This window comes from Crocodylus porosus, unplaced genomic scaffold (genome assembly GCF_001723895.1).
Source record: "Crocodylus porosus isolate Cpor-Errol unplaced genomic scaffold, CroPor_comp1, whole genome shotgun sequence".
In the NCBI taxonomy this organism is placed as follows: domain Eukaryota; kingdom Metazoa; phylum Chordata; order Crocodylia; family Crocodylidae; genus Crocodylus; species Crocodylus porosus.
The window spans coordinates 56,340-68,553 of record NW_017728910.1 but is presented as its reverse complement, the minus strand read 5'-3'; the positions used below and the strand labels follow the sequence as shown (position 1 = coordinate 68,553).

The following is a 12,214-nucleotide window of genomic DNA, read 5'->3' as shown; positions in this document are numbered from 1 at the left end:
CCCTGATTCCGTCTGCTCCATTGCTGCTACCTCCAGGGACGCAGGGCAGGGGGGAAGGCCTTGCCCCCCACCCCTCCATCCTGTGTCCCCACCATCGTGGCAGCACTCTACTGTGTCACCACCTCCTGTCTCAATGCTGTATCCACACTCTGGTTGTTTCAGTCAGCCAATCAGAGTGTGATAAAACGTTATGGACAGGCAGACTATGGCTTTAATAATATTAGAATGTAGAACTGGAATTTTATTAATGTGTCATAACATTAAATTAGGCAACAGTGTTTTATAACTTGGCTCAAAAACTTAAGTGGTCTATTTCCCTTCAGGTGCATTTGTATGATGTGAGATTTACTTTATGCCTATCTACAGTTCTCTCAAGTATATCTAACATGCATCCACTTTCAAAAAGAAGTATATCAGCCACATGCCTGTCACATTTTTGATGTACCTTTATACCACTGAATCCAATATTCACATGAATAGAAGTAAATCATTAGATTAAGTCAATAATTGGGTGGATTTGATTTAAATCCAGATGATTTTTAAATCACCCAGAGAAAATCCTGATTTAAATAATTGATTTAATCAAGTTTCCTACTGATACATCATCTATTTCTTAAACAATGGCACAAATCTGATCACTAAAACATGTTAATTTGCAACTCAATACACCATTTTATAACATCTGTCCTTAAACACTTCTTTTTTTTCTAAATTTTCAAATTTTATTAACTCTAAGAGACAAGTCATCACAACACTAAGCGTATGTTGTCCTTAACTTCTACAACTAGATCTCATCTTTTCCACTCCCACTGTCATTTTTATTCATAGACTGAAACAGAAATACGAGTTTTTCTGCCTCTTCAACTCCTGGTCATTTTTTTGTTTTGTTTTTTGTTTTGTTTTTTTTCCCCTCTTACCTTTGAGTGAATAATACCAAATGAAAATATTCTCTCTGTGCTGGCAGAGGAAGCTGTGAAAAGTTGGCCTAGCAACTGAAGGAACTCCTGTTTAAGGTGCCTGACTAGCGATTTCCACTGATTCAGGGGAGTGACTGACATCATCAGTAAACATGTACTGTTTAAATGGTTCCCCTGCAGCTCTGAGACTCATTATGACTGGCAGTCTTTTGTTCTGAAAATCTTCTGTTTTCCCTTAGGTATTTGGTGCAACTAGTGTGAAAAATGAAGGGGACCTACCAGTCAAAGGTAAAAATAAAATGGGGAAGGGGATATTGCACTAGTATTATGAATAAAATAGTTTAGATGCATTTATATTAACTGACAAAGTTACATGCCCACTGTGGTGGTATAATAGCCATCCACATTTTATAAAAGTATCTTTCTGGGGGTAAGAACTTCCTTACAAACTAACTAAGCCTCTCGGGATTTCTCAGAAAAAGCATTGAAATACATACTGTCTGGACGTTTTTAAAATTGAGGTGTAGGGAAGTTAAGGGACTTCTGTGAGACTTTCAGATGGAAAATTATTGGCAGACCCAGGAGTTGGATATTGCAAGATTTGGTTCCATTATGCTTCTCTTTGGCCGTCAGCCCATATTCCTTCCCTAGTAACTGAAGATTGTTTAATGCTTAAGTGAACAATGATCCAGTAGCAAACAGTAGTAAATAAGTGGTGGTTAGATTTCAGATTCCAGAAGACTGGAAGAAGGCCAATGTGGTGCCAGTAGGGAGGAAAGTGGATCCGGCTAACTATAGGCCCATCAGCTTGACTTCTATCTCAGGGAAGGTCTTAGAAAAGTTTATTAAAGAGGCCGTCCTTAATGGACTGGCCATCGCCAACACCCTAAGGGATAGCCAGCACGGGTTTGTTGTGGGTAGGTCTTGCTTGACCAATCTCATTTCCTTCTACGACCGGGTAACCTATCACCTGGACAAGGCAGAAGAGACTGATGTTATATATCTTGACTTCAAAAAAGCCTTTGATCTGCTGACCCATGATCACCTCTTGGTGAAACTGGCCAGTTGTGGCCTTGGGTCCACCACGATCCACTGGCTGGGAATTGGCTCTGTGGTCAGAGCCAGAGGGTAGTAATTGATGGAAGTCACTCATCATGGTGTCCTGTGACCAGTAACGTTCCCCAAGGCTCTGTCCTTGGACCCATATTGTTCAGCATCTTCATTAATGATGTGGACATTGAAGTCAGGAGTGGACTGGCCAAGTTCGCTGATGACACCAAATATGGGGCAAAGCATCCACGCCAGAAGATAGGCGGGTGATCCAGGCTGACCTGAACAGGCTCAGCAAATGGGCGGATGAGAACCTGATGGTGTTTAACACTGAAAAATGCAAGGTTCTCCACGTTGGGAGGAAAAACCTGCAGCATCCTTATAGGCTCGGTAGTGGTACGCTGGCTAGCACTACGGAAGAAAGAGACTTAGGGGCTGTGTTTGACCACAAGATGAACATGAGCCTGGAATGTGATGCTGCGGTTAGTAAAGCAACCAAAATGCTGTCTTGCATCCATAGATGCTTCTCAAGCAAATCCTGGGATGTCATTCTCCCCTTGTACTTGGCCTTGGTGAGGCCGCAGCTGGAGTATTGTGTCCAGTTTTGGGCTCCACAATTCAAAAAGGATGTGGAGAAGCTTGAGAGAGTCCAGAGAAGAGCCACACACATGATCAGAGGTCAGGAAAGCAGATCTTACTATGACAGGTTGAGAGCCATGGGGCTCTTTAGCCTGGAAAAGCACAGGCTCAGGGGTGATCTGATGGACACCTATAAGCTTATCGGGGTGACCACCAGGATCTGGGGAAAAGTTTGTTCACCAGAGCGCCCCAAGGGATGACGAGGTCGAACGGTCACAAACTCCTGCAAGACCGTTTCAGGCTGGACATAAGGAAAAATTTCTTTACTGTCTGAGCCCCCAAGGTCTGGAACAGCCTGCTGTCGGAGATGGTTCAAGCACCTACATTGAACACCTTCAAGAGCAAATTGGATACTTATCTTGCTGGGATCCTATGACCCCAGCTGACTCCCTGCCCCTTTGGGCAGTTGGCTGGACTTGATGATCTTCCGAGGTCCCTTCCAGCCCTAATGTCTATGACATCTATGAAATATTGAGTCATAAAATATGTATTATTATCTGACAAGGTTCTTTGGGTGAATCTGATATCTCTTATTAGACCAACTTAAATAGTTGGAAAACAATTATTAAGCAAGCTTTTGGGTTGAAAAACCCTTCGTCAGGCTAAGGAAGTTTCAGCTGTGTTGGTGCGTGCTCTTTCTGGATGGAATGAAAAGACTTTTCATTAAAAAAGTTAGGAAAAAACTTCCTTAGCCTGATGAAGGGTTTTTGAACATGAAAGCTTGCTTAATAATTGTTTTCCAACTATTTAAGTTGGTCTAATAAAAGATATTAGATTCACCTAAAGAACCTTGTCTGCCTACGTCCTTAGACCAGCACAGCTACAACCTACACCCCTGTATTATTGTCTGGTAGTTCATTATTTTATTTGCAGGATTTTATTATCAGAAATGGGTGTTTTTAGTACATAACAATTCTTATTTATGGTTGAAAAGCAGTTCCTGTTGTTAACACAGATTGGTAACTCATTCTGTTGCAACCCTGAACTATTCAGAACTAAGTTCAGAAAAAGCAAAACTTCTAGAAACGTATCAATTTCAACCTGCAAAACAAGAACTTTGTCAAAAGGCAATAGTTTCATGTTGCTGCATCTATATTCTTTTTTTTTTTTTTGGGTGTTTTATCCTCTATTATATAATCTACAAGAACATTAGCAATTTTAGGTGCATGCTTTTTTTAAGTATTAGTTTATTTTCGCTTTTCTAAAATTGTGTGTTGCAAGTTTTCTGTTTGTCTTGCTTGATCACTGCAAAACAGTTAACTTGTCATACAGCATTTCCTTCTTCTCCTGTTGTTTATTTCTTACATTACTACTTTGCTAGCACTTTTATCTTTCAAAATTTGTGGATTTATTTCATTCCTCTCACTTGTATGAAAACTATTTGAAGTGTCTTTGCTTCTTTGTCCTCCTTTATTCTTTTTATGTATGCTATTTTTTCCTACAATGTGCTGGTCTTTATACACATCAATACAGCATGCCTCATTCTGTTCTGTTCCTAATTTTGATTGGTTTTACACCAAGGTACTCTAGAGATCTCCAGTTAATCAGATATGGAGCTTGACACTCCATCATGTATCACCGTTTAGATTTACTTCCTTCTTGTGAAGCTTTGTTGGGACTAATGTTGTTGCCTGTAAACTTTTTGCATTCTCTTTTCTCATTCTTGCAAGTTTTGTATTGGGAATTGTTACAGTAAACAGGATTTGAGACCCACATCTATGACTGTCATCTTTTTGTGCTATAACTTTCTTTGTATTTATTCTATATTTACAGTCCTGATTTTAAAATGTAAATTTAAATTTAATTTGACCTTTTAAAGTCTATACTTTTTAATGTTTTTTTTTTTTTTCCTTCCAAACAACTGAATATTTTCCTTTTCATAACTGTTGCTTTCTCTTTAAAAAAATAAAGATCACAACTGTAACTTGGAGTCCAGTACTTCTAGTGGAAAGAGTGAAACTGTTCAGGCACAACTGTCCAGTTTTTATCCAGAAAGGTAGGAACCTGGAACAATGTTTCTGCCTTATAAATAAATGCCTGTTACATAACATTTGAAGGCAATTGGTAAGAAAGTAGAAGATGTTATACACTAATTAGATTGAAGTAAGGATAACACACAGATTCATCTTATCCACACAGCAAATGACTAGTGTCCTCTCCTTGTGCCTATTGTGAACTTTTTTTCTGTAGAATGACTGTTGTCTATGTTTTGGAATTCTTCGATACGGACAAAAAAAAAGGGAAATTATCAGAAGTGGCAGCTGTCTTCCATTCTTGTCCTTAATGTTGTTTTGGCACCCAATTTTTAATTAATTTTGTTATCTTAAAAAGTGAAAATTCCCTTTTAAAAAAGTAAGGAGAAGTTATCTGCAGCAATAGTCCTTTTCCCCATGTGTTTTTTGCAGATGTGCTACAGGTTACTATTGTTGCAAATGTACTATAGACTCTATTGTTGTGCAGAAGACATTAAACTCCTAACTGAGACTGAATAGTTTATTACAACAGGGTTGTTAGGTATTTACTTTACGGCAAAGAATCAGGAAATTGGTATGACAGTTCTGACATTTTGCCAGTTCCCAGTTGGCTTTGTCTCAGACTGGAATGTACATTTTGCATGTGTTTTTCTAAGAGAGGCAGCCTTTGAAGTGATTTTGTTGTATTGGGTCTTCCCAGCAAATGGCTTGTTCTTCTTGTGGGTCAACATAAAGATCAGCAACATTAATTTTTTTAAATGTTCTGTTAAGATTTTCTACCTGCCTTTTTGAAGTAAACAGTATGTATTGTAGGCTTCGTGGGTTTTTTGATTTTTTGATTGTGTGTTGTACTGTATTGGCTTGATTCCAGGACTGGTGTTTGTTTGTTTGTTTCCCCCTCATTTAACATGGAGTGGTGGTAGGGAAGAAGCCTCTTTGCTTGGAACTGAGTATGAGGCAGTGATGGAGCAGGCAGTTGCTGCTGCTTGGCTCTGGCCCCAACCCTGGTTTGGGGCCAAAGTCACAGCTGCTGCCTATTTCCATCACCACTGCACCCTCTGCTCTCCTCCCATTCAGCCTACTCTGCTCATGCCCAGGGTCTACAGTGGGGATGGAGTCTGCCAGTGGTGCAGCACTAGTAGTGGGGATGGGGATGGGTTGGGGTAGGAGAAGGGGGTGTAGGGGTCTGAGGCTGTGGGAGTGGCAGGCACAAGGTGAGCAATGGGGGAACAGGCAGCAAGCTGCCTGCCCTGCTCTTTTTCCTGCTCCAGCATGGTCTGCCCCCATACTGCCTACTCTCCACTGCTTCCTTTCCTGCTGTCTGCCCTGCTGCTACTGCTTTCCCTGCTGCAGTGGTCGTGATGATGACTTTAAGACTGTTCTTCAATAATTAGATTCTGTATGTGGAAAGTTATAACAAATATGTACATTTTCCCTGTATCAAATCTAATTATTGCGGGGGTTGGCTTTAATTCAGGGTTGTCTTAGATTTGGGTAAATAAGGTGTATTTCTAAGATGTCTTTGTTTTTCAGTTTTAGCAGTCATAAAGAGGGGTATTGTTTGATTCTTAATTGTAATATTTTAGAACAAAAGCCAAGAAACCCAAGTATTCAGAAAGAAGTGATTCGGAAGAATCAGAAGAATGGCTACCACAAGAAACAAGAAGTAAGATGCACTTGATTTTGTTCTAATCTAATTTATTTAATTGCTATCATTGCTTTGTTTTTTAAGTATTCAGACACAATAATCTTTCTTTTCAGTCGAAACTAAAAAGGATCTCCCTACAACCAGAAAAAGAAGTAAAGGTATGATTCCTGGTTGGAGTTTAGAGAGAGATTTTTTTTTCCCCATATCATAGCTTTTTAAGAGAAATTATATGTTTTGATGTACATTAGGCCTGTTTCCTGTGAAGAAATTTGTTATAAATGTTGTAGTGCAAATCCTGTAGGCTTATGCACAGCTCGGTTGAACCAATTCTATGTATAAGGTAAGATTTGCCTATTAGTTGACCCTTGTTAACTGCTTATTAAGAAGAAACTTGCTGAATTAATTTATGAGCAAGCTTAGAGATGGACTGTTTTATCTGTAAGTCGGAGAGCAGGGCAGTTCTCTGGGTGGGGAGGGAGCTCTGCTTTTTTGCTCTCTGGTGTTTGTGTGTTGGGAGCAGAAGCCAGGGCTCTGTTTACTTTACCTCTGGGACTTAAGCTTGACTCTAGCTTAGTGAAGATTATTTTACCAGCTCTCCTGTCACCAGGAACCTTGCATTTCTTTCTACCCAGTGATCTAGCTTTAGCAGGAGTTCCATGTTAGTCACACTTTATTATATGGGTATCTTGTTAAAATAGCTTAGGAAACCATTTGTTTTGTTAACAAATTTGATGTTGCTTATGATATGTCTAATGTTCCATTGTGATCTTCTGGCAGCTTCTTGTAATTTTCAAGAAGATACAGGCTTTGCATCTGCCCTTGCAGCTCCATCTCCTGCATTAAAAAAGAAGGCAAAGCAAAAAGGTAACAAAGAAGTAAATATAAGTATTATAGGCGTGTCCAGACGAGCGCGCATATGCCTTTTGCAGTGTCTCAGACCCCTTTGAGGTGCTGCAAGATGCAAGCTGGGAACAAAAAAAACCTTTCCCCATACTACATATTTGTAGCATGGGGGCAAAATTTGATATCCAGGTACCAAAAAATGCTCTGAGGGCGGAAAAAGTGGGACAGACCGTGCCCTGAGGCAACTGGAGGTTCAGTCTTCCATAGAGACACTCTGGTAGCCAGCTGAGGGTGCGGGGGGACCATGGAGGGATGGGGGCCAGCTTGGGAGGCATGGGTCCCTTGCCTGCTCCAGCCCCCCCCCCACTGACCCCCATGACTGGATCCAGCCTCCTGCACCACCCACAGCTTACCAGCAGCGGCATTTGGAGCCTCGTGGCACAACCCCCCGTATGGCATGGAGGGCAGCGTGGCTTATCCCGAGCTGCCTGGCACCCATGCTGCCTCTGCGACACTGTGTAGCTGCGGCTTGGCTCAGTGTGGTGCTGCACGCTTCTGGGCAGTTATGGGCTGTCACTCGTGGGGACCTGGCCTGGCACCACAGGCGGTCCCCACGAATGGTGTGAGGCCCTGGGTGACTGCTCAGAGCTGCCCAAAAGCATGTGGTGATGGGTCACAGCCATATGGTGTGGCAGAGGTAGTGTGGGTGCCAGGCAGAGCTGGGCTGGAAGCGAGCGATGGTGGGGGAAGACTGGAGGTGTGTGGGGGGGTAAGCTGCGGTCCCTGTTGGTGGGGAGCAGTCTGGGCTTGGGGGGGGGAGGCTGTGCCCTGGGGGGGGCAGGTGACCCACCCATCCTGAGCAGTTGCCCATATACCCTCCCACACCCACATTCCCCCCCACAATCCACCCATAAACCCCTTACCCACAAAGGGACTGGGGTGGGGAGCAGGCTGTGGGTTGAAAGTGAGGGGCAAGGCCAGGGGCAGGGCACTGGCATGCTAGTACTGCTCAACGCAGCACATCCTGGTCAGTGAAGGGGAAAGGGGCAGCTCTGACTTTTCTATGATTTCAAAAAAAAAAGTACGTGTCAAACTGTATAGATATTTAGAATTTATTTTATGGTGATGATAGAGGCACTGGTAAGCTTCCAAATTGCTTTAAAATTGTAAGTATATCAATAAAACACTGCCCAACTGCTTTGTACTCTCTCCTGAACTGATTATCTATCTCTATAGATATCTCTATCTGTATATAAAATCAGTTTTTAAATGGGGAACACCAGAATTTCTGCTAGCGAGGCAGGTGGCAGGACCCAGGAAGAGGAGCCTGCTCAGAGCTGGTGGCCAGGAGGACATACTTTGACGGTTCAAAGCCTACTACCACACTCAGAGCATCTTCCTAGTGATAGCTTCCCAGATGGCTGGGCAGCTGCACACATGGCAGCAGTGCCGTACAAAGGTCAGCTGTGCAGCCACAGTCCACTGGCACCTAGCTCAGAGGTGCAGATGCCTCTACTGGCCGTGCAGTCCCCATCTGGGTCTGGCAGGCGTGCAGCCTTGGGGTCGCATGCTGCCACAGGTGGTAGCAGGTCACAGCCAGGCAGTAGGCCCTACTGCCAGACTGCTGCAGTGGGTAGAGGGTACAGGGAACTCTCAGGGCTGCTTCAGCAGTCCATCTGGCACAGGGAGTAGTGTCCCCAGATATCCATTGGCCAGGCCTCAGTAGCTCCTTTGAGCAAGTATCCTTGAACTACTTGCCAGGGCAGCTTTTTGTACTGCTGGGGCTAGCACAAGGCAGCTTTTTATGCTGCGGCTCTAGCACCCCCTGGCTGCAGATCCAGGAGGAGCTGGGCAGGGTTATTTTGCCCCAAGTGGCACAATTTATCCCACACCAAAATGTGTGTCTGGGCATGTACGCTGAGGCAAAAAGCCCTGGCTTAAATTTGTAGTGTTTCTATTTGAGCTGCTGCAAGCGCACGTGCCTGCATGTGTGGAGGTGCCCTATGAGTTCATTTCTTTTTGAACTGAAACATTATGCAGTTTATCACCTGCTGCTTAAATTAGTGTGAACCTTCAGTTATCTGAAATTGATTAAGGGGTAATTTTTTCATGAAGACCTTTGCACAGGACTTCAGGAAACTGTTTACATTTTTGAGTTGCCTATTTTTTTAATAATTTTTAAAAAATAAACCATTCTGGTAACCAGTTCTATTGCTAAAATGTTACTTTTGTTTTTTCAGGTACTTCTAGCATTCAGTTGGCTAAGAGAGATGATTCTGAAGAAGGACCGAGAACAACACTAATCATATGTCCGCTGTCTGTTTTAAGCAACTGGATTGTAGGTTTTGCATGATGTTGATTCTTTAATATTGGGCAGTTATGGGGTAACATGCAGTAATAGTAACAATATGGAAGTCTTGCTTCAGTAATGGGACTTCTACAAGCAGTTTTTTAAATACTAAAAAATAAATAAGGATGTAACGAATATAATTTGTTCTTCTTGATTGATATGTGCCACTTATTTCATGTCCACTTAAAGGTGGTCATTTTAGCACTGATATGGCTAGGTCAGCTCTGGGAGAAACTCAGGTCACCGCCTACCCTTGTTGCAAAAGTAGGGCTATTATTCATTACAAAACAAAACAAAAAAAATGAAAAACCCCCAAAATGTTATGGGTGTATCACGTCTTTATCTGGAAGTTTTTTGTCAACTGTTGATACAAAGTTAAGGTAACTAGAATTGAAGAGAAAAGATAGAAATATTTCATTCTTTGTTTGTTTATCTTGTACATCTAAGTAAGACCTTTGGTGAATACTTCAGGGCCAATCTACCAGTCCTTTGGGAAGTCCAGGGCGGACTCAAGATGCATGCAGGTCCTTGACTGGCTGGAGTGGGCCCCAGATGTGGCCTGCGGGTAATCTATAGAACCTGCACTTTCTGCATTCCAGCTCCAGTGCCCAATCAGTTTTTGTGTGTTTGTGTGACTTGTACATCTAAGTAAGACCTTTTTAAAGATGCAGCTCGTCAGAAGTCTTAGTAAATGTGTTCCCTGAAACTTTTTCATCAATGAATTGGACTTTCTGGGAATAATTTTTTCCTAAGAGAACTTCTATGAGAAACTCTTAAATGTAACCATGTATTTCAAATGAACTCTCTCTCCTTATCAAAACAAACACAGGGGGCACATTGTTTTTATAATTAATAATTTGTCCCACAATTGTACAGTCATTGATACTTAAATTTTTTATACAGATTATAACGTTCTGCTGTCTGCATCATAGTAATTGCTAAAGACACCTCTAATTAATATGTGTAGTTAAAAAAAAGTGATAATTTACCACAAGTGCAATAGTAAGAAGTAAATGAAATTTGAAATTTACCTCCTACACACTAAACTTTTTCTAGATGTCTTAATTGTTATTGAGATTTAACTTATTGTAGGTATTAACTCTTTTTGTCCACAGTATTTTCCTTGTGCCTGTGAATCAGGAGGCAAAACACATGGGAAGGAAAATTTAAAGTGACAAATGTGGTCTGTCTATCCTAGTAGAAGAGGTGCACAAATGATGAGAAACGGATTTTTGAAATCCTTTAATTTTAATAAAGTATAGTAGTAACAGAACAAGAAATGTAACTCAACCTTGTCCTTCAGTTTCTTCTTTTTTTTTTTTTTCTTTTTTTTAAAGGACATAAAGCTACAAAACATTTCAGAATAAAAGTTAAAAAAGAAAAGTCTTCCATCTGATTCCGTACATAGTTACTTTTGACTGAATGTGGCTTGCCTCTGTTTTGACTCTCAGCAAAGGTGTCAAACTCATCTGGTCTTGTGGGCCATGTGACTAGTGCAGGGCCAATCTACCAGTCCTGGCTAGTCCAGGGCAGACTATGTACATGCAGGTCCTTGACTGACTGGAGGGGGCCCCAAATCTGGCTTGTGGGGACGTCATGGAGCCCCCACTTTCTGCATTTTACATCTAGTGCCCACTCTGGCTGGTCCTGGATTGCCACATGGGGCGCTCCCTGGGACCCATGCCGAGTGCCTCGCTTCCCACATCAGTCAGAGTGGGTGCTATATGTAGCTTGCAATGGGAACAGGCTGGAGCAGGCATTGTGGGTGCTGAGTCCAACATGTGGGTAGTCCTGGACTGGCCCCATGCAGGGCCAGCACTGGGGGTGAGATGATGTGGCTGGTTCTGTTGCAGCTACTGTTCTTTACCTCTTCAACTATAGCACATCTAGTTACATATTTTTGTTGTGTGGCTCTCCAGTATTCTACTATTGGCAGTTTGTGGTTTGCCATAGAGCTGGAATGCTGTTATTCTTCTAAGCATACCTGAGAGAACACAGAGTAACACAGTATTTAATAACTTTTTGATTGCTTTTCTTTCAGGACCAGCTTGAACAACATATCAGCCCTGATGTTCATTTAAACCTTTATGTGTATTACGGACCTGACCGCAGCAAAGACCCAGAACTTCTTTCAAGACAAGACATTGTACTGACAACCTACAACATTTTAGCCAGTGATTACGGAGTAAGTGAAGTACAAAAATTGTTGGTAAGATGCGGTGGGTCAGGTTGTTTAAATCGGATTCTCTTGTTTCTTCCACCCTATTTGTTCTCAGTCCTAATGGGCACTGCTCCTACTGCTCAGTGAATGAAGAAGGCATTTTGAGGAAAAAATACCACATGGCTATGCAGTTAAAGATGATTTAGATGCACTTGTCAAAAATTTCCTAGGCCAGGACACTTTAAGGTGGAATTTCCCAGATGTGTTTGTTTTTTTGGATGCTTGGCATTGCAGCCTAATAGTGTGGACAGCTTGGAGCCCTTTCAAATCAAAAGGGCAGCTGCTGGTATGTTCCAACTGTTATGTGTAAATGATGTGAAAAAATTGAAATGCAGCAGAGGGGCTCTAGCTTGAACATTCCTTCATCCGTGTTTAAAGTTGAAGTGGTTTTGTTGCATTTGAATCATTCTCGGCTTGTTCACACATAATTAGAATTTACCAGTTGCTGCCCTTTAGAAAAGCTTCCCTTCATAGATTCATAGATGCTAGGGTCGGAAGGGACCTCAATAGATCATTGAGTCCGACCCCCTGCATAAGCAGGAAAGAGTGCTGGGCCTACATTACCCCAGCTAG

General features: G+C 42.0%; 1 protein-coding gene across 2 annotated transcripts in view; it reads left to right on the top strand.

Moving 5' to 3' along the window:
• The window catches only part of HLTF (helicase like transcription factor), a 57,277-nt gene that overhangs the window by 9,152 nt on the left and 35,911 nt on the right, over nucleotides 1–12,214 (top strand). For both annotated transcript variants that reach the window (XR_002100576.1, XM_019532563.1), the window contains exons 9-15: nucleotides 1,157–1,205; nucleotides 4,518–4,602; nucleotides 6,166–6,245; nucleotides 6,341–6,385; nucleotides 7,005–7,091; nucleotides 9,311–9,408; nucleotides 11,462–11,605. Coding sequence is in view for 1 of the 2 variants with exons in the window: in XM_019532563.1 (XP_019388108.1) it covers nucleotides 1,157–1,205; nucleotides 4,518–4,602; nucleotides 6,166–6,245; nucleotides 6,341–6,385; nucleotides 7,005–7,091; nucleotides 9,311–9,408; nucleotides 11,462–11,605 (588 nt within the window). In the remaining variant the exon portion in view is untranslated. The remainder of the gene's footprint in view (nucleotides 1–1,156; nucleotides 1,206–4,517; nucleotides 4,603–6,165; nucleotides 6,246–6,340; nucleotides 6,386–7,004; nucleotides 7,092–9,310; nucleotides 9,409–11,461; nucleotides 11,606–12,214) is intronic.